Below are 22,877 nucleotides of genomic sequence, written 5' to 3'. Positions count from 1 at the left end.
TGTATGCTTTGTTTGGTGGTATTACAGTGTCACATAAATCCTTTTTTTTATTATTATTTTAGCCTATTATAAAAACTAGGGATGCCAATTTGAAAGTGGTTAAGTCTGGGTTTTATACATACATTCAATATTTAAATCAAGCAATGATTAAATTAAAAGTTTTGGAGCTTGTGACTAAATTATAACTACATTGGAACACAAGTTTATTTGTTTTCCAATTTGTGAAAAATAGAGGTTTTGGACATACACATTTTTCATCCGACAGCAACAATATACGATCTTATATTATTATATTATTATTATATTATTATTATATTATATTCTTCCCACATTATTTGACAATCAGCTATTTTGTATTTGCCACCTGTGCGTTTGCACACATTTGTCTCAGTAAAGTTGGTGCATTGCAATGAAGAGCAACATTATAAAAATATGTTTTCATTAAGCTGTCAAATGTAGTATATAAATAAGCTATAGTATACTACAAGAAACTTTACAAGAACAATTGGGCAATATGATTTCACACATGAAGGCATTATGTACTTGTACAGTACACTGAAGATAATGGCATACCCATACTGTATGCATGTACACACAGGGCAGGCAACAATAGAATACTTTCTTACCATAGTCACTGCTAGATCTGAAACCGAAGCACCCAAATATGATTGTTGTTTAGCCTCTTTTATAAGTCCCAGTATGTCAGTTCAATCAAGATAGTCTTATCAAGGTTCAGCTGATCTGTCCCTTCCTTCCCCCCCCCCCCCCCCCCCCCCCCCCCTCTACTGTCTCGGGTGACGGACACCATACAATAGAGGTGGAAAAGGGAGACGGGGGGATAGCCTATTTTAGGGTTTAGAATCCAGTGTTTTCAGACTGCAAAGACTGTGGTGCTATAGTCAGCGGAATTATCAAAGGAATAAGGCCTTTAGTCTCCTCTCTTCTCTGTGTGCTTAGATGACCTTGTTGATAACAAAACACATCTTTCTTTGTGTTTAGTTTATCCCGCTGTGTGCTGTGGTTTCTAGCAGTTATTTGCTGTTGGCCCTACACAGGTCTGCTTTCACAGGAGGAGGGGGGGTATGTCTTTCCCTCTGTAGTTATTGGTACAATGTGTGGAATGTTTGTGTGTGTGTGAAGATGATTGGGGTTTGTGTGATGTGACGTGAAGGACTTGGCTAGTCAAGTGTTTGTGGTGCATGGCCACCGAGCAGACGTTTGTCTGTGTATAGTACAGTGAAAAAGCGTTAAGCTACAGTTTGTACATTTCTATGTCACTCCCAACGGAGAGAGGCAATTGCAGCAATGTCTGAATCATAATAAAGATGGCATGTAGTGTCCAGTCCGGTGCACTGTCTGCTTCAAATAACTTTATTAAAATATTTCTCTCATCAATCAATCAATCAATGAATCAGATTTATTGTCCACGATATACACTGGGCATACAACTTGTGGATCCCTAGCCTGGATCCCTAGCCTTACTCATCATGCGAAGAGAAAAGCCTGGTCACAATATAAGGCGGAGATTGCATTGTGTCAGTCTGGAACATCTGTCAAATGTATAGAGGGTATGCACATGCATGATTTTCCCATCAGGACACGCCCCCCTCATCTAGACTGAGTGGCAAAACATTGAGCAGCATGGATTGGAGTGTTGGAGTCTGGAAGCGCTCGTTGGAAATCACTCAACCGTCCTGCGTACCACCTGTTTACCCCCCCTTCTCCGCTCCCTCCATTGGCTCCCGGTCGCTGCTCGCACAGAATACAAAACCCTGATGCTGGCATATTCAAAGGAACCAAAGGTATGGCTCCTACATATCTTACAAGTATGATCGAACCCTACAAACCCTCCCGCGCACTCAGAACAGCCAACGCAGGGAAGCTGGAAGTACCTTCACTAAAAACGCCAGGACAACGCTCCACACGTCCCAAACTCTTCTCCCTTCTGGCTCCAAAACTATGGAATGCACTTCCCGTCACAATCAGAACTGCAGCCTCACTCCTAATCTTCCGCCGTAGTCTGAAAACCCACCTCTTCAGACTCCATCATGGCCCGTAGCACTTACCCTAGCCCTCCTTAGATAGAACGTTATGTAGACTTCGATAGCATTTTATACAGACTTATATAGCATGTTACGTAGTCAGCACTAGAATTGCATTTTATGTAGTCATAGCACTTTATAGTATATTTGTATAGTAGTATAGTATGTATAGTTTCATTATATAGATATTCCACTGTTACGCTCTTAGCTTATGCATGTTTCATGATAATATTGTAAATCGCTCTGGATTAAGAGCGTCTGCCAAATGCCTAAATTCCGCCAAAATCCTGCTACTTCCGCCAAATTCTAGCAACGCACTCTGCAGCGTAGGTCTTGCCCAGCGACGCCAGCGTCCTGGATCCCAGGGACACTACTATACTTTCCAAATAGGGATCTCATATCAGTCTGTCTGTCTCCAGATGTCTAGCTGTCCTCCATCAGCTGTTTAATGTGGTTGATCAGCACTAAATGGGGGGTCATGGCCAAAGTTTCTTATTAGATTTGTTAGAGACACAAGCAGCTGTATTGTGCTGCGAGGGCACCGAGAGGGAATCAGTCCCAGTCTGCTGTTTTGCTGAAATGTCATCTTATATTACAAATGAGACAGGCGGAAGGAAGCGCTCGAAATGTGCGCAAGTTCAGGTTTGCCAAGTCATGGACCGTGACGTATGCAACACTGCCGTTCTTGCCGTTTACGCCTGTGCTGTGCCTGGGCTCTGATGTCACTCACTTCACCTCTGCGTTTCCAACTGAGCTTTTGCAGCTTCCATTTCTCAAATTCAACCATTACTATACCTCTGTCTGTCTCTACTGAAGTGTATTCCTCTTCAGAAGCATTAATATTGTACTGTAACTGCAACGCAGCATAACAACATAAATGAGCTAAGAAGAACGTCCGTGTTTTTAACGGAACTGGATGGTTTGATTGAAATATGTATTAACCGTTTGCAGAATGACAGTAGATTTCAAGCACACACTCAATACAAAGACTGTTAACTGTGAGTGGACGACCCAATTAAGCATTACACTTGTTTACAAGAGGGTCCACCTTGTTCAATTCATCAAAACAGTCAACAATAGTCAAAGAACAGAACAGAACAGGAATTCATCATAAAGGAGGTAAAAAGGGAAAATATACAGTGAGGGGAAAAAGGGGTGGGGGGATTCCTTCTTCAAATAAATGATACGTCGCTCACAGAGTTAGTTCAGTCAGATATAATCGAGGGGTTTCATGCTGTGCTCAAGGGTGCATACATACAGTATACTCAAGGGGTTAATATGCTGCATTACTATGTGGGTCTATTCAGTGTGCAAGACCCACATGTCATTCGCTGATGTGGCAGTCAGCTCACCAATTGGGTGGGGTATAAAGCTCACTAGACTGCATGCTTCTTCCTGCCTTCCTTCTGCTTATGGTTCCTGGTTGTTGTTATGTGATGTTTGCTCCCACCACCAGCAACAGTTATTCTGTTCCCCATGGGAGGTTGTTATTGTATATCTATCTCCCTGCTCTTAATGTTTAATGATGGTGTTTAATTGTGCGAGCAAGGAGAAAAATGTAGCCGAGCCGAACGCCAAGATAAAATATTATATGCACACTTGTATTCTCGTTCTATTTATTATTATTATTATATTATATTATATTATTATTATTATTTATCATAACTGACCGATGTGCAACTTTAGTTCACAAAGCCTAAAAGCCAAACAAATGTAAAATGTATTCATAATATTCTAATGTTCAACGGCAGAAACACAATTAAATCGTTAAATCGATTTTCTTTTTCAAGCGCTCACCGCAAACCTTTCAAAAGGGGCTCTTATCAACAAAGACTGATGGCAGCCAGCAAAACAGCTTCTTTCCACACACAATCAGATACATGAACAAACTGATAAGAAGAACCAGAGCAAAACAGGGCAAAAAGAAAAAGCTACCCCCCCCCCCCCCTCCCTCACACCTTCGTCCTCTTCTTGCGCTATTATGCTTGAATTACACCTTCTAAACTAAATTAGTTGTGTATATTATATGGAACATAGCCTACTGTGAAGTTGTTCACACAAAGTTCACCTAACTTTGCTACTACAGTGAAAACATGCACATGTACAATTGTACATATGATGCTCTTTTTACTCTGTTTGCTCTTTTTTTCTACCTACCTGTATCTATTTTTTGCTGTTTGACGGTAGCTGCATTGTCTGAAGTAAGCCAAACAAAGTAAATTGTACCCGTACCTGTACACAAGATGTAACAATAAAGTACAATGTTGACCTTGTCCTTGACCAAAGTAAATCTGATATTAGTCCACCATGGAACGTCACCGCCATTGTCTTTGTCTCAGAGATTACACATTGTGGCTACAATTAATCTGACATTAAATTCATTTCAATTATTTTTTGTCAGGGTGTTGTAATTTGTCTGTCTGCCTGCCTGCAAAATAGCTAGCCTTTAACTTGTCATGGCACTTGGTTTTGGCACGTGAGCATGTACAGTAGGATTGGCTATTTTTGTTATTATTTGAACAGTTTGAAAAGTTCTGAACATACATATATGATCAAAATAGGGGTACCAGAGTTAAAAAAAAAAAAAGAAAAAAAGAATGGCCCTGCTTTTATTTGATCAATTTCACATAAAATGTTACACAATCCTATTCAGCAGGGTGCGTCCTTTTTCTTTTTAAAGGAATAAATCAATCCGCTTCGGAGGCGACAGTACAAACAGTAGAGTTGACTCTGCGTCCACATCACCACTCTGACAGTCACACTACAGGTTGACCCACCCTACGGTGCAGGGACCATGGGGAATAGAAACAAACTAGACAAAGTGCCAATCGGCACAGGTCTCCACCAGGGCAGGTCAGGTTGTGGCCTCATGGTGGCGCTATAACAGGCTGTTGAGGAAGATTTGGGCCGGAGGTTCGTGTTGGAGGGATGCAGGTACAATGTTTTTCCATGTGTGCATACATAAGTTGTATACAGATCGATGCAGTTATAGCTAAAAACAGGAATTGGCCTGTTATAGCACCACCGTGAGGCTGATTTTGAGGAAAAAATTGTGGCATGTCGTCCTCGGCCTAGTGAAAATGTGCGTGTATAATTTAACGGAAATTGCACACTGTGTTTGTGATTTGTGGCCTTTTTTCGAAATGGACGAATCGTGTGAGCTTTGGAAGCCAATCTTAGCCAATCAGGATGGAAGATGGGAAATGGTGCCGCTCCGTGTTGATCACATGACTATGGAGATAGTGTATACCGATTTGCGTGAAATTTTGATAAAATCTGAAGGAGTAATAATAGAAAATGTGTTTTACATATGTCGGCCTCCTGGTGGCGCTATAAAGAGCAGATGTGAAAAATTCCAGGCAAAGGTTTTTCCTTGGCCTCTAGGGAGTTGGCATACAAAGTTATCCACAGATCCGTGCAGTTAGAGGTAAAAACACTTTTTGGCCAGTTATAGCGCCACCTTGAGTCTGAGTTGAAATTGTTCATGTGGCATTTCGTCCTCGGCCTAGTGGGAATGTGGGTGCACAATTTCACGGAAATCACGCGATGTGTTCATGATTTGCAGCATTTTGTTTGAAACTGAGCACTCCTGTGAACGTTGGAAGCCTATCTTAACCAATCAGGATGGAGTGTGAGAAATCTGAAAGACCAGTTTCGTTGAATGGCTCTAGAGAGACTGTGTACCAATTTGCGTGATGTTTGGACAAAATCTGTAGGTGTACTGTGCAAAAACCTGTTTTGCACAAAGCGGCCTCCTGGTGGCGCTATAACAGGCCGTTCTGGAAAGTTTGGGGCAGAGGTTCATCGTTGGCATCCAGGGAGTGTGTGTGCAAAATTTGGCATCGACCGGGTTAACGGTGGCCGAGATTAGCTGCTCACGGACACACGGACGGACGGACGGACACACGGACGGACGGAGTGCAAAACATACTCTCCCCACATGCCTTCGGCCTGGTGGAGACAATGATTGGAAATATAAGGGTGAATGTGGTAGTTGTGTTCGTTCACACACAAACAACATGGCGACTTCTGCTTTCAGGCCTCAAGATCAGCTGAAAGCAGAAGTCGCCATGTTGTTTGTGTGTGAACGAACACAACTACCAAATCATAGTAACCTGCTGTAACATGGTCATTACTTCAGTCAACTCCATGGTCACATCACAGGTTTACAGGCGTAAAGGAGTGGATGTGATTTGTTCTCGTTTTGTTTTCAGAAAACCTTAAATAGAAACATGTCAACATGTCACTGTATGTATGTGTACATGAGGTTAGACACGAGATGCATATATTTAGGCAAAAATGTGGTAGCACTTCGGTAGGTGCACTAGTGTGCACAAAGCTGCATCTGTCTATATCTGTCGATCGAATCTGTACTATGCCATCAAGTTTCTAAGGTTTGGGAGGCTACAATGTGTGTCATTGTTAATCATTGTTCAAATGAATAACATAACTAATTATACTTTTTAACTAAATATGAACTATCACAATGTTCTAAAATTAATATCAACATAATGTGCTGATGATGAAAATAAATAAACATTTGAATTATTAAAAAAATAAAACAATGTGCTGATGATGTTAGACCAACTTTTCTTTTGTTTGGTGTGCCTAACTTGGCTGCTGTTCGGTAATGCCAAAAACGATTAAAAAAAAACAAACAGGACCCAAATGCCTCCCTGCTTGGCACTCAAACATCATGATTGTGAACCCACAGGGGTCCTGTGATGTGCTGAAAACGATATATTGGAAAACAAACGAAACATTGGAGACCAGGCACTGCGGATACAAAACATTAAGTCTTCATTATTGAATGACTACGTTGTGCAGAAGCACATTGGAAACAAGTGTTTCATGGTGTGTTATCCTGGGTTTAACGGTTTTATGACCTTCATTTTCATTTATTTTTCTTTTTCTTTTTCTTTTTTCTTTTAGGTTTTATGACCTCAATTACACCCAAAAAACCTGAACTTTGAACATTCAGTGGATTTTCTGTGGTCTGAAGTTTTCTTTGGGGTTTTTTGGGCCTTTTGAGCTACAATGAAAACAGGCAACACAGTGAAACAGTGACATCTGCTGGCAAATCCCATTGACATATATGGGATTTGCAGTAAGTGATGTCACTTACTGCCGGCAAATCAGAGCACCTGTTTGAGCCAGAAAACCCCAGATCACAGAAAATCTACTGAATGTTAAAAGTTCATGTTTTTTGGGTGCAATTGAGATTAGAAAACCTAAAAAAAACAAGAACAATTCCAAAACCTTTTTTTTAATGTCACAATCCCTTTAAGTTACTGTATATTTTGATTATATATGCGTCTCGTCTGTTACAGTTACTGTTTACCTTTTAGTTGGCTTGCTATCATCAACCACTTGAAGGATACATTGTTTTGTATTGTTTTGCGTGGTTTCCAAGCGGTCTTGTTTTTATTTAGTTTACCCCAGTCGTTTATTCCTATACATTTCCATTACTTTGAAGGATCACGCAAAGCTAATATTGCTCTAGTCTTGAGGATTAGAGCTGCTGAGGCATGTGGTTGTCTGCACTCAGCCCAGACCCACAGTGACAGCCACCACTGTACCACACGTGGGCAGGAATTGGCGACGACTAGACGGAGAGAAAAATGAAAAACAAACAGCAAGGTTAACACAATCTCATGGTTTTCTCTGAATCAATGGTTCTTAAACTTTTTTTAATATGAATCCATTAGGGCCACAGACCCATAAAGGGTCCATTTGGTTCCAATTATGCAGTCTCGGATTTACAGGCCTTTACGGTTCCATTAGTTTTTACTATTTGTTTTTCATCTCAATTCCCTTTTGGAGCCAGTGTTTTGATTAACGACTGACATATGGAGGGACAAAGTGACACTACGTTCTGCTACATAATGCTGCACGCAATTTTGTCCAATCTGGTATGTAAATGCAATCTAAAACAATTGGGGTGCTGCTCTTATATTGAGACATTTAGATCTGGTTTGACATGACTGAAGTTCTACTGCCTGAAAGTCAATATTACATTTCTCCCCATAGCATACAGGCAGGCTCTATTAGCTCAAGTGACTAAAAGCCAATTGCACAGGATCCCCAGCTTCGAATACTTGGTGGGACAGGAAAGTTACAGACTGGGGTATAGCTTTTAAAGTAGCATGTTGTGTCCCTGTCCTACTGTCCACCTCGTGAGTCCAGTCCAGTGTCCCCACCTACAGAATACAGTAGAGTAAATACATAGAGAGTGTCTCCCAGGCTGACGAGCATCATGTGAGAGACATAACTGGCTTCAGTTCCTGTGAAGGTTGAGGCCTTAATTGAATTCTGATGATCCTGTAGCTGGTAGCAGCACAGGGCGAGGGCTCGGAGGAAAACATCATCTCCCACAACGTCCTATATAGGCTTCAGACTTTGCTAGATTGGGTAGATCAATTCTGCAGGGAAAATTCAATTTCCATCCAGCTGATGGCTGATCAGATGAGGGGCTCAAGGGGTGTATACTGTATAGTAGCGTGTGTGTCCGACTGTCCGTGTGTGTCCGTGTCCCATACAGAGGCAAATCCTAATACCTAAAGAAATATATTTTAACAACTTACAACCTGGCATCAATATTTGGGCCATGTCATCAATAGGCGAAAACAATTTATTTCTTTAGTTGTTCATGCTTTCACAATTTGACACCAACAATGGCAGAAACCAGTGAGCTAGACCAGTGGTTCTCAACCTGTTCACAATGTCCCATTCCAAGTTTTCAAATGTATACAAATATTTAGAAAATAGCAGATCTACAAGCTCACAATGCGCATTGTGAGCTTGTAGATCGTCTTTTTCAAATGGCCAAATTGTATATATACGGCTTAAGTAGTTGATGTATTGTACAGTAATGTTAGTAACTAATGTTTTCAAATAATTGTAGTCGCTGTACGACACATTGTGAGCTTGTAGATTGGCTGCTTTTGGATTTTCTTTTCGAATGTTCCCACCCAGAATAGGCAGGCATGCTGGGGTTCACATGGTTAATACTTCTGGGACTCCAATCTACACACTGTGAACTCCTCAGTCTTAAAACCGGTGTCTTATCGCGACCTCAGAGATTTTCTGCGGGCACGGGTCATGGCGGCCTGCACACGGCGGACATCCACCGTCCGCATGATTCTGGTTTTCGACCTCCTCATGTGACGCAGCACGCCACCAATAATCATTTAATTGATCCCATGCCGTGCTTCATTAAGCAACACAAAAAAATGACTATGCTCCCTGTGTGTGTGTGCATGCGTCCGTGCGTGTGTGAGTTTGCATTGTGGGGAGGGGTCCTGCTTCTGTTCCTACTGACGGATTACAGCTTAAATATAGGCGCAACTTACATTTTAAAATAGCCAATTATCTCTAGCCATTTTCTCCTTATTTTTTGCTGTATGCCAACTAACCCTCCCCACTTATTTCTGTGCCTTTTCACTGCCAATGTAAATCTCTCTCTCTCTCTCTGTCTTTTTGAGTGGTGCAACCATAGGGTGCGGCCACTCCAATGCCCAGCGTTGTCCGTCCCTGGCTGTGTCCCTGCGTCCCTATGTACAGTATACTGTTTGGGGTACGAACAGGGGGCGGTGTTGCACCACTCACTTCACACAGGTCTGATTTTTTTTTAAACTTTATGGTGTACTATTCCAAATGCAAGAGAGACAGGTCCATGTTTGTTACAGAACAATGTTTGGGTCCTTAACCCATTCTGACCTGAGATCAGATTCATACGAGGTTTCCACCGGACACACACTGGTCTGATTAATGGGATTTCACTTTCAAACATGTTTGGCGTCATTCGTTTTTTCTCTCACACAATCACAGTTTATTGGTATTTTCCAGTTTACAAAAAGGACATGGAAAAGGTGAAAGTAATCAAGATATTATATAAGCAACAACATTAAGCAAGACTTTCACAAAGACACAGCTAAATACTGTAGACTGTATCTGGACACAATACAAAAGTCCAAAGTCTATATTGAGTCAGATATCATTTGTTGTTTAAAGGCGTCTCCGGACTGGTATACCTGCACATGCTCCAGAAAGATACAGAAAGTATTGCAATTGTTATATCATATCACAATATATGTATGCGTTTAATAATGCACGAGTGTGGGTGTGTGTATGGGCACGGGTAGCCCTGCCTGAAGCAAATAGTAAGAGAAATCTATGAAAATCTGGGAACTAAATCGTTACCAAGAAATTTCTTCACCAATGTGTTTCTAAAGGTGTCTATAATAACATGTACTAAAAGTTTGAAATTCAACTCCTGTGGGAAATTGAGTTATTAGCATAATATGTGACCCATACCCATAACATCCTATATAAGGCCAAAATTTCATCATTCTTTATGTAGCATGTGACATGAAACTAGGGGTTTTTCATGATTCTGAATCCATTCCAATCATTAGTTTTGCACAAAAAACACTCCTTGGGCTAAATTAGGCCATATCCACTTAACCAAATGTGCTGACCTCATCACGTTTGTGATGACGGCTATGGCCGTTTTCCTCCCAAGGAGTGTTTTTTGTGCAAAACTAATGCTTGGAATGGATTCAGTATCATGAAAACCCCCTAGTTTCATATGTCACATGCTACTGAAAGAATGATGAAATTTGGACTTTATATAGGATGTTATGGGTATGGTCACATATTATGCTAATAACTCAATTTCCCCCGGGAGTTGAATTTCAAACTTTTAGTACATGTTATTAGACACCTTTAGAAACGCATTGGTGAAGAAATTTCTTGGTAACGATTTAGTTCCCAGATTGGTCAAATACCTGATAAAATGCCCTTACTAAAAGAAGCATAATAATTACATCAAGTCCAGGCGGTCACATCGGGGGGGGGGGGGTTGGGGGGGCTTGTCCGGAACCTGGTTTCCCGCGGCATGGTACAGTAGATATAGTTTCTATTAGACCCAGCTTCACATTGAGCTCGCATGCACGTACATACGCACACGTGCGTGTGTGTGCTGTTACAGCGTGCCCTATACATACATGTCACATGACGGCGCGATACAATACATACATGTGCGTGTGAACGTCCCAGGGGGAACTCTATACATCGTAGCAGTGTGTGGCGTGCAACCTGACTCGTTGGGTTAGACCATGACACACATGACATGACCCACACACACACACACGCGCACGCACGCACACACGCACACGCACACACATTGAATAGAGAGCTGTCACCACTGAGTCTATTGTCTCTGGAGGAAGAATGGAGTATGTAGAGGAACTGCCACTGTAACATCCAAGTTAGCCGGGGCATTATGTTCCCACAATCACAATGCTCAAATAGTCTTCTTTCACAATGAAAATGTGTGTGTGTATGTGTATGTGTATGTGTATGTGTATGTGTATGTGTATGTGTATGTGTATGTGTATCATTTCCTTTTCTTATCTCAATATTGATATTTCCAAACTATTATAGAATGGCCCACTTCCAAGCTGGCTATCCACATTTGGGGCATGTCAATTATATGTACCGTAGGTTATTATATAACATTTTTCAAACCAAAAAAGGCAAAAATAGCTTATATTGTTGTATACGTCCCAGTTAAAAGGAGGTGTTAATTAATGAATTAATCTATAGCCCAAAACCATATATTTTAACATTGAACCAGAGATTTCTCTACAAATTATACTTTGAAAGCCTGTTGCAAATACAGAGCAAGGTCTATGATGTTGTGTACTAAACGTTAATGTGATTTCTGCCAGACATACAGTAGTAGCGATGTGAGCCTTACCACTTCTATTGGTTTGCTAAATTGCTAGGAATTAAATTGTCTTGATAATCTACTCATATGATTGAAATATAATAGTGCAAAAGTCTGTCTTACTCTATGAGCCAAATAGACATACATGTCATTTTCATTCAAGGTCACTCCTGTCCTGTAATTGAGTAACTCATGATTCCGGTTCTATTTTTACAGTCTGTATGCGTGCATGCGTGCGTGCGTGCGTGCGTGCGTGCGTGCGTGCGTTTGTGCGTGCGTGCGTGCGTGTGTGTGTGTGTGTGTGTGTGTGTGTGTGTGTGTGTGTGTGTGTGTGTACGTGTCTAGTCTACATCGTCGGTGGACGATAAAGACACACTTTAACTAATGTCTGCATGTGAGTGAGCAGCCTTTTGTAGTGTGCTTGAATATGCACGCACACACACACACACACACACGAGCATGCATTTGTATTACTCCAATTGTGAGGACATCAACCTTTTTTAGGACGACATTGAAAATACACGAAAAATAGCAGATCTACTAGCGGATTGTAGATCGGCTACTTTTTCCGGTGCCTGACATCGTCACGGAAAGCTGTAACCCCAATCTAACCTTAAGGTTATAGCTCTAACCTAACCTCTAAATCCCTAATCCTAACTACGGTATAACCCCAACCTTTCTTCTAATTGCAAGCCTAACTCTCTCTCTCTCTCTCTCTCTCTCATATATATATATATATATATATATATATATATATATATATATATATATATATATTGCTCTTGTGAGAACCTACAGTATTTCTCAAATTCTACTATATTTGTGGGGACGCTGACACTTGGCCGTTGTCCCTTGCAAGTACAGTAATGCTCGAGACACACACACACACACACACACACACACACACACACACACACACACACACACACACACACACACACACACACACAGAGAGAGAGAGAGTGGGTCGTGCAGCCCCCTGGCACTTTGCAGCTCCTCCACTCTTAACCCATTCTGAACGGGCACCCATTTTGGTGTTGGCATCATGTCATGCTTTAGCTATTGAAAAATAGCAGATCTACAAGCTCATATCGCGCCACCGAGTGGCGCGATACGAGCTTGTAGGTCTGCTATTTTTGAAGAAAATCGAAGAACGACTGACATTTTTAGAATCTGATCTCAGGTCAGAATGGGTTCATCAGACCCAGTGTGTGTCCGGCGGAAACCTCGTATGAATCTGATCTCAGGTCAGAATGACTTAACAGGCTAGCATCCCCAGCTGGCCCCGGCCAGGCGGCCCTCCCTGGATTACAGAGCAGTAATCTGGGGCAGGGCAGATTATACGCCTTTCATTCCAACAACCCTCCCTCCCTCTGTATAACACGTGACCCCCTCCGCACAAATGGGACTCCATTTCTTTTATTATTCGTTTTTTTTCTTGAACACCAAAATAGGGAGAGATAGAGAGAGAGATAGAGATAGAGAGAGAGAGAGAGAGAGAGAGAGAGACTCCCAGGAGGGATTGGAGCAGGGATATAGAGTGTCACTGGGGCTGATCTGCAACCCAGTTGGCGTGTGAAGCCAAGCCCTGATTGTGGATATATAGACGTTGTTGAGAGATGGACTGACCTTTGGGATTCCATGTTAGACGGAATGACTGAGAGCACGTGTGTGCGCGCGGGTGTGTGTGTGTGTGTGTGTGTGTGTGTGCGCGGGTGTGTGCCCGGGACAGGTAACTCATTAACACCGCGGGAGGCGAACGGTGCGTGAAAAGGTCTCGACCTCTCTCGGGTCACGTGAGGGAGAGAAACGCGAAGGGTGGCACATTGACGACACGCAGACGGGGACACATTACACACACACATACACACACACATACACACACACACATACAGACACATGCGAGCGCTTCTGCACTGTTCACACCCTCGCTGACCACAAATTTCAGTCACACTCCTGATATTGTGTGTCATACAAACACGTGCGTACACACACACACACACACACACACACACACAGGGAAGTCTTGGGAGCGGTAAACAAGCGACCCAGACAGACAGTGTGTGTGTGTGTGTGTGTGTGTGTGTGTGTGTGTGTGTGTGTACGCACCGAGAGATCACATGCAGACAATCAGCGCTGTGCGCAGCAGCGTTGGGCGGCGGTAGGACGGTGCGTTAGGGCAGGCCAGGGAGGGATAGAGCGCGCTGCGTGCGGGACACGGCTTTGGGACCGGAGGAGGGAGCAGCCATAGGCATGGACCCTCTGGAGGACTACCACTCTCCCTTCGACTTTGAGCAGGGAGTCAACACCAGCTACCTGTACCTGTCGCCCGCCTACGGCGAGACGCCACCGGGCTCCCCCGCCACCGCCGCCCGGGCGGCGGCGGGTGGGGGACACCACCACCCCCACCCCCACCCCCAGCAGCAGCAGCAGCAGCACGACAGAGCAGGCAGAGGTGAGGGGGTGTGTGGCGGCGACGGGTCGTGTGTGTGTGTGTGGGTGAAATGAATGTTACGTCATCTCATATCAGCTGTGGGGATGGACTTGAGCGATGCATTTGTGTCACAGTGTCAGGACTGGATTATAATGGCGCAGTTGTAAAACTTCTTAGGAATTGAACTTGTGTTTGTTCTTTATTCTTTCTACAAAGAAATATGGTTCTGTTTCCATTTCAAGAAATGTATCATTTTTCATGTTTTGATGAGCAGTCCCCGAAGGCTGAACTGTGCATCTTTGTTTTCATGCTGCGCAGACAGTTTCATGAAACGCTGATGCATACAGTAGATGTTTTTGTGTGGGTAATTTATAATTGTCTACTTTAAGAATTGGACCTTGGCATCTTTTAATCGTGTCACTGTTGTGTTGTCAGACAGACAACCAAAAATGTTATTGTGGATTTACTATTTCAGCTCTTCAAGAAGCTGCTAGCCTGTTCACACGTGTATATCTTTAGTTATATAGTGCGTTTACAATACATCTGTCTAGAGCTGTCGAATAATGATGTCAGACTCTCCTGTAAGTTTCCCCAACAACAATTTCCGTTGATTGGCTTAGACGTGCGTTGGGAGCGCTCATTCTTTTTGTATTCATGCGATTAAACTTTTCCGCCCACTGCTGTGATTGCCAACTTGGACAGCACATTTGTTTACTTGATGTGTGAGAACCTGCATGGGGGGCTTGAGGTATGGGCACTCGCTCGCCTGGCGTGCACACCTGCCTTGTTCTTTCCAAAGTGATTTTAAAAAGTAAATGCATTTGTTGTAAGATCTTGCCGTTGCATTGTGTGAACCAAAACGTTAGATGTTTTGTCGGGAATGGCATTCAGATAAATGGTCGTGATTACTTTGGCAGAGGTAGAATTAATACCAACCACAGTGTTTGGCGACAGTATTCCTGTGTTTGTGTGTATATGTATGCCCCAGTATTGTGCATGCGTGGTTGCCATTTTAGATCACGTGACACGTAGTGCAATGCATGTTGGGAAGAAGTGACACTGTTGAACGTAAACGGTAAATTGGGCGAGACATGGTATAGCGTAATACTAAATACCGTAACAGGCTATGATCTGTCTTCGAACGGGTAAAGACTAATAATAATAATAATGAATAATAAGAATGGGTAAGGACTAGTTATAACGAAAACCTGTTATATCACTGTTATTTTGTACACTCTGAGAGTTGAAGTATATACCGTAATTCATTTTTCTCATGAAACTCTATATAGTAATCATTGCTATAGAGTGTTTGTTCAGTAACGGGTCTCCCTGTCTCTCCAGCTCTTGTAAACAGGAAATAACTTAAGTGTTCAGGTCAGCAGGATACCAATTTTATTAAAACATGCGGAAGAACTGCTTAAATTGTTATGGTGTCTCAAAATTTGTATGCATTTTTTTGTTTTGTTTCATCACTTCCAATTTCCCTTTTTTTTATCCTGCATAAGTTCTCCTGATTTGATTAAATTGTATCCCGGCCCGGTACCCAACCTAGTGAAAATAGCAATCTACAAATCTCCCAATGTGTTGTGTTAGTGCACTGCACAGTTCCCAAAGTGGGGTCCGGGGACCCCCAGTGGTCCTTGATGGAATATAAATTGAGGCTCCCAGCGATAGAAATAGCATTAATCCATTCTGACCTGAGATCAGATTCATACGAGGTTTTCCACTGGACACACACTGGTCTGATGAACCCATTCTGACCCGAGATCAGATTTTAAAAATGTTAGTCGTTCTTCGATTTTTCAAAAATGGCAGACCTACAAGCTCGTATCGCGCCACTCGGTGGCGCGATATGAGCTTGTAGATCTGCTATTTTTCAATAGATAAAGCATAACATGATGCTAACACCAAAATGGGTGCCCGGTCAGAATGGGTTTAAATCAACATTGATTTTACAATATAAATTGAGGCTCCCAGCGATAGAAATAGCATTAAATGTGTGGTCCGTAGACTAATGCATGTCAAACTAGCTAGGGGTCCTTGAAATTAAACGGGTTGAGAATCTCTTCTCTGCTAGAGCCGTAGAAATCGTAGAGTCAGTAGGATACTGGTAAGACGCCCTGAGGGTGAGAAGCGTCCTCGCCTGAGGCACGGCAGCATTATATGGAGCGTGTCTTGAGTGTACACAGGGTTTGATGAGGTCAGATCAACATATGGAATGTCAGAACAGGTCAGCTCCATATATGAAGATCTCTAAGGGTTTGATGAGGTCAGGTCTGAATGAATTCTGTACTGCCATTTATGGAGTGTACAAGGTTTGATGAGGTCAGATCAACATATGGAATGAATTCTGAATTGGCCATATATGGAGCATGTCACGAGGAGTGACGGACGCGAGGTGCAGGTTTTCATAGTAAACTGCGACCTGCAGTCGTAACAACAGCTGTGACAACACACACATGAGTGTGGGGGGAATTAACTGGCATAATGACTGAATTGGGGGGGGGGTGTTAAAAAGAAAGAGAATCATTGGTTTAGCTTGTCATTGCTAAAGGGGAGTTAATGATATGCGTTGTGTAATCATCATTAAGCTCTCTCCTGACATGGCTCATTACGTCCACATCCTTTTGTGTTCCTCACTGGGTCATTATGGCCTCCACAGCCGTGCTCTATGTCACTTAATGCCACACAGTGTGACAGGGTTATGGACGCAGCACAACAGCCTGGTAATGTACAGGGTCATAAATATACAGGAAGGCAAATACATGCTACTTGGAACTGAAAGCAATAAGCAATTTAATGGGACCACACTTTAAACCCACACCCCACCTGTTTTCTGCAGAAATATGTATCTATTTAGGTTATTGTTAAAGCGCAAATAACATGCATTTTAAAACTGCTTTTAATATTTAATAATCATATTGTCTATGTCCCTCAAAGTTATTTCTAATGGTTTGAGCCTCAATCACCACTCTGATATAACCAGGCCTTGTCAATTCTTTCTGGACTTTGAAAGCAGTTTTAGCTGCAGTACCACACTGTCCTGAGGTGGAGAGGGTGCTGATATGCAGATTATTTAATATTTTAGTCATTATAATACTCATGCTAGATAAAACCAGGCTTGTTTCCATTCCATGCCAGCTTGGAAAATCAACAATGGTGGACATTGTAAACAAAGTGGAAATGCAAATTTGCAACTGAAGACTGAAGAAATGGAGGAATTATACAAAGTAGGGTGACATTGATGAGGTGACATGAGTGACATTGATCACGATGAGGCCAAAATCAGATGAGCTGTTTCTGAGAGCAATTTCCATTAAAACACCCATATGACATGAAGGCCTGATTGTTCAAAATTGGTTATTTGTGGGGATAGAAAACACACATGGGAGCCCCAAAAACACAAAATAAATTGAAAAAGTTGAATTTTATGTTATAGGTCCTTTACACTACAATACTATTATACTGCTGTTTCCATCCATCCATCTTCAACCGCATATCTGTAGTCTGGTCGGGGGGGGGGCAACGGCTCCACCAGAGAGTCTGGTCGGGGGTCTCCTCCCAGTGGGACGTGCCTGGTGGACCTCCCTAGGGAGACGCCCGAGAGGCATCCTAACCAGATACCCGAACCACCCACTGGCTACTGATATTTAGTATGTTGAATTTTACTTCACCACTGGTGGGTGGGTGGATGGATCTGTGTGCGTGCGAGCGAGAAACGGAGGGAAAGAGAGAGATGTAGACAGAAATGACAATGTCCCGTAGCGAGCACTAGTGAGGAATGAGCACTCATAATTACAGATGTTGAAAAATGTGAAATGTTCCTTTAAGTTGTCACAAGCCTCCCCCTCTCACAAGACTCACCTATGGCTACAGTGTTCGCACGCATGCACGCACGCACACACGCATGCACACACGCACGCACACACGCATGCACGCAGAGCTCACATTCTAGCCTACAGGAGGACATTTCCCAATGCTGACGGTACAGTGTCACCCTGCTGAACCTGTTCCTCTAGTGCTGAGTTGGACTTCCTGGTCATTGTGTGTGTGTGTGTGTGTGTGTGTGTGCGTGTGTGTGTGTGTGTGTGTGTGTGTGTGTGTGTGTGCGTGTGTGTGTGTGTGTGTGTGTGTGTGTGTGTGTGTGTGCGCACGGATGTCGTATCTGCCCTGTAAACATTTGTTTTTACTTACTTATGCCTGACACCTTTACTATAGGCTGTGGTGTGGACAAGGTGCCTCCAGGACTCGGTCACTGGCGTTCCATTTTAGTTTACAAAGCCTAAAAGCCAAACAAATTTAAAATGCTGAATGTTAAATTCAATAATTCCGCTGCTTGTTCTTCTATGACTACATGACAACTATTGAATCTAGAATGTTGCTCTAATTCACCACTTATATCCTATATAATCCACTAAGTCTCCTACTTTTCTTTCCCCTCTAAACAAAATCTGTTCAGCTACAATTGCTCACAATTGTCATGTTGTGCTGCCACATGGCGCATTGTGAGCTTGCAGATCATCCATTTTTGCTGAATCACTAGAGGGTTAATGTGGTTAAATCACAGCCACGTCAGATGTCAGTAAATAAAGATATTAATACTGGGGGTGAAATTTACACTCAGGAGTTTGTGTACAGGACATGATACTATAGCCTCTCTGACCGAGGTATCTGTTGCTGCCATTGTGTGTGTGTGTGTGTGTGTGTGTGTGTGTGTGTGTGTGTGTGTGTGTGTGTGTGTGTGTGTGTGTGTGTGTGTGTGTGTGTGTGTGTGTGTGTGTGTGTGTGTGTGTGTGTGTGTGTGCGCCAAGGTTATAATAGTTAACTAAAACTAACTAAAAAACGAAAACTAGAATTAAAAAAACATTTTAGTTAACTGAAACTAATAAAAACTAAAAATAAATTAAAAAACGATAACTAAACTGAAACTGTATTGTGTGTCCTCAAAACTAACTGAAATTATAGACAAAATACGCTTAGTTTTAGTTTTTATCAATATGTATATGCCTTTCGGATATTTATATTATAATCCTTTTAAATTCATTAGATTAATTTCCTCATTTCTCCAACAAGTTTTACGACAGTTTTCAGCACCGTACGGCAGCATGTAGCCACGCTAACTCTAAACCAAAGTACGAAAAAAACTAAAACTAAACTACAACTAAACTAAAACTAAACTAAAACTAAGCATTTTCACCAAAATAAAAACTAAATAAAAACTAGCAAACCCGCTCTAAAAACTAACTAAAACTAACTGAATTAGAAAAAAATATGTCAAAACTAACTAAAACTAAACTATAATGAAAAAAACAAAACTATTATAACACTGGTGTGCGCCAGAGTAAGAGAGAGATAGAGATGAAAGAAAGGCAATATGTATGAGAATGATAGTTTTGTCTGCACAATGATAGTGTGAGCGCTAGATTTACTACTTCCTGCACATTTGATTTCCACCTCCACGATTAACCGCAACAAAATCCTACCTCCACTTCCCCTGTAGAACCTGTACCGGTAGAACGATATTCACGCCACAGCAGCTCTTGTAGATCAGCTATTCATGGTGAAGAGATTTGGTGTAGGGCAGACCGGGTGTCTTTAAATCTTGGCCCCCTTAACTGAGAGCGAGATGAAGCAGGAAGAGCAACATTTTTGGCAAGTTTCTGACAGTGTGCGGGACCCTTCTTTGTTTTTCAAAGATACGTCATTGGCAGTCAATAAGTTGACTATGGGTTGTCTCCAAGTGATGCTGCAGCTTTGACGGCTTCATGGATTAATTTGATAGCACTACCAGTTGTGCAAATTAAACAGTGGAATTGTTTTTGTTTTGCTTTTGCTAATAACGGAATCTCACTTTCGCTCCAGTTGATCGTCGTGTTTTGACATGCATATATTTTGCCAATCAACACGTGCTGCTCCCTTAGGCTTGTAATTAATTACCGCTAAGCAAACCCCAAAACTGAATTGGATTTTATTAATGATAATATAACATTAATATTACATAATGAATGTTTGTTTTTTATTTAAAAGAAACACCCAAAAACACTTTTCACGAATTCAATTAATTCCAACATGTATTATTTATTATTTGTTCAATTAATCGAATGGTAATTGATAGAATAATCGCTATGCAGATAATGTATTTATTTTATTTTATTTTATTTGCATACATAAATTTTTTTCTTCTCATTATTTTGAGCACACACTGATTTCCTCTGTAGTCAAGTACTGTAGCATGTTGTTGATGGCAGGCCCGTGACAAAAAAAACACTCCCAACGGTGACAACCTCCCTCGCTGTAAAAATCCCCTCCCAGGGAGATGAGCTGAATGATTGAATGAATATTATAGTGTGGTCTCCAAATTTAAAGGGATTGTGACATTAAAAAAAAGGTTTTGGAATTGTTCTTGTTTTTTTTTAGGTTTTCTAATCTCAATTGCACCCAAAAAACATGAACTTTTAACATTCAGTAGATTTTCTGTGATCTGTGGTTTTCTGGCTCAAACAGGTGCTCTGATTTGCCGGCAGTAAGTGACATCACTTACTGCAAATCCCATATATGTCAATGGGATTTGCCAGCAGATGTCACTGTTTTCACTGTGTTGCCTGTTTTCATTGTTGCTCAAAAGGCTTCCAAACCCAAAAGAAAACTTCAGACCACAGAAAATCCACTGAATGTTTAAAGTTCAGGTTTTTTGGGTGTAATTGAGGTCATAAAACCTAAAAGAAAAAATGAAAAAGAAAAATAAATGAAAATGAATGTCATAAAACCTTTAAGTTGTGTGAAAATACACGACAATAGCATGATGTTTGTTTGGCCTTGTGCAATCAGTGTATACCCTATGAGCAGTGGTTTGTCATACTTTCTCATGTCAAGAAGCCCCACATTTATTAGCCCGCGGACCCCAATTTGACGTTCCCCGATTCAGGTTCTGGCCTGACAGCGTGGCACGTGTTGTGTTCGTGTCGCGTTCATGTTCATGACGACCTTTGCAGCGTGTCTGACTCCCCCTTCTCTCCCTCCCTTCACTTCAACTATCAATAAAGAGCAGAAAAGACAAAAAGTGGCAATCGGTAGCCAATACGATCGGTACCATGGCACCATTTTGGCCTTTTCCCCCTGTACATGTCCGATAGTGGGCCTGTAGAGCTGCATGTTGTGCTGTGTATTGATGGTCTGCTTTATTTCTATGCTTTCTATGTTATTTTGACCTTCATTCTGACCTGAGATCAGATTCATACGAGGTTTCCACTGGACACACACTGGTCTGATCAACCCATTCTGATCTGAGATCAGATTCTAAAAATGTCAGTCGTTCTTCGATTTTTTTCAAAAATAGCAGACCTACAAGCTCGTAGATCTGCTATTTTTAAATAGCTAAAGCATAACATGATGCCGACACCAAAATGGGTGCCCGTTCAGAATGGGTTAAGATTCTGTACTAATTCGGTGGCATTAATTTCTCATAGATTTGTGTGGTTGCACAGTGCAGAATGACTTTGAAAACCCAACACCTCCACCACCACCACCAGCCAGTGGTTCTTTTTAACTTGACTAAATTATCAGTACTGCAATGTAGAAATACTCTGTAAACAAGTAAATGTCCATTATTCAAAGTTTACGTGAATAAAAAAGCTTTGTATTGGTATCAAAATATAGGCTACAAGTAAATAAAATAACTCATTGTGCATGAAATGGCCAAGGTTTCAAATTAAATATATGTACAAATCTTTTGAAAATAGCAAATCTACAAGCTCAGGCGCGTTTTGAGCTTGTAGACTGGCTATTTCCGGGTGCAGTACGTAGTTTAGACAGTTTTTGGTTTAGACTAGTCATTGATTAGACCAGTCATTAGTCCTACAACTACAACCTACTATCTCAAACCCTCACCCTAAACCTAACCTCCCACGGGGCAGCACACCTAAACCTAACCTTAACCCATGTTTAACCAATGACTAGTCTAAACCTAACCTCCCACGGGGCAGCACACCTAAACCTAACCTTAATCCATGTCTAACCAATGACTAGTCTAAACCTAACCTCCCACGGGGCAGCACACCTAAACCTAACCTTAATCCATGTCTAACCAATGACTAGTCTAAACCTAACCTCCCACGGGGCAGCACACCTAAACCTAACCTTAACCCATGTCTAACGAATGACTAGTCTAAACTAAGTATGCACCCCCTATTTTCAAGTATATATGGGACTGAAGTGGTCAATGTACGTTTTGAAAGAATAATCTAAATCTGCAAAGTGACTTTGTAACTAAAGAAAATAATCATTGTGGAATTAAAAAGTACATTTTCCTCTGAGATGCACTGGAGTAGAAGTACAAATATAGCTGCAAGCAGTGATAAGACGGGACCAAACAATAAGAAGAATCACACCCATGTGAACTGAGCGGTGCAGACTGCTCAATGACACCGCTGGCTGGCTGCAGTTATAGTTATAGAAGTGCTCAGTGTTAATTAATGGCCCTTTTAGGCTGCTCAACAGCGCCACTTTTAGGTCACAGAGTGGTATTGCAGCTGTTCGTACCTCAAACATAGGCCTACATGCAATACAATATACAACAAAATAAGGGACCATAGGCCATTCGGTCTCTGCCCCTTAAATGTTGATAAGTTGGAAATACCTCAAACCTATACTTCAGTACAGTACTTGAGTA

The 22,877-nt window shown here is 41.8% G+C and overlaps 1 protein-coding gene across 1 annotated transcript in view; it reads left to right on the top strand.

The window, feature by feature from the left end:
- Positions 1-14,028: 14,028 nt before the first annotated feature.
- The window catches only part of tpd52 (tumor protein D52), a gene marked incomplete at its 5' end in the record, with an annotated part of 40,265 nt that continues 31,416 nt past the window's right edge, over positions 14,029-22,877 (top strand). The window contains one exon of the mRNA XM_083789831.1: positions 14,029-14,161. Coding sequence (XP_083645957.1) covers positions 14,029-14,161 — 133 coding nt within the window. The remainder of the gene's footprint in view (positions 14,162-22,877) is intronic.

The sequence above is a fragment of the Protomyctophum parallelum genome, assembly GCF_964188405.1.
Source record: "Protomyctophum parallelum genome assembly, chromosome: 1".
Taxonomy (NCBI): Eukaryota; Metazoa; Chordata; class Actinopteri; order Myctophiformes; family Myctophidae; genus Protomyctophum; species Protomyctophum parallelum.
The sequence above is the reverse complement of the archived record's forward strand: the minus strand, read 5'-3'. Positions and strand labels throughout refer to the sequence as shown.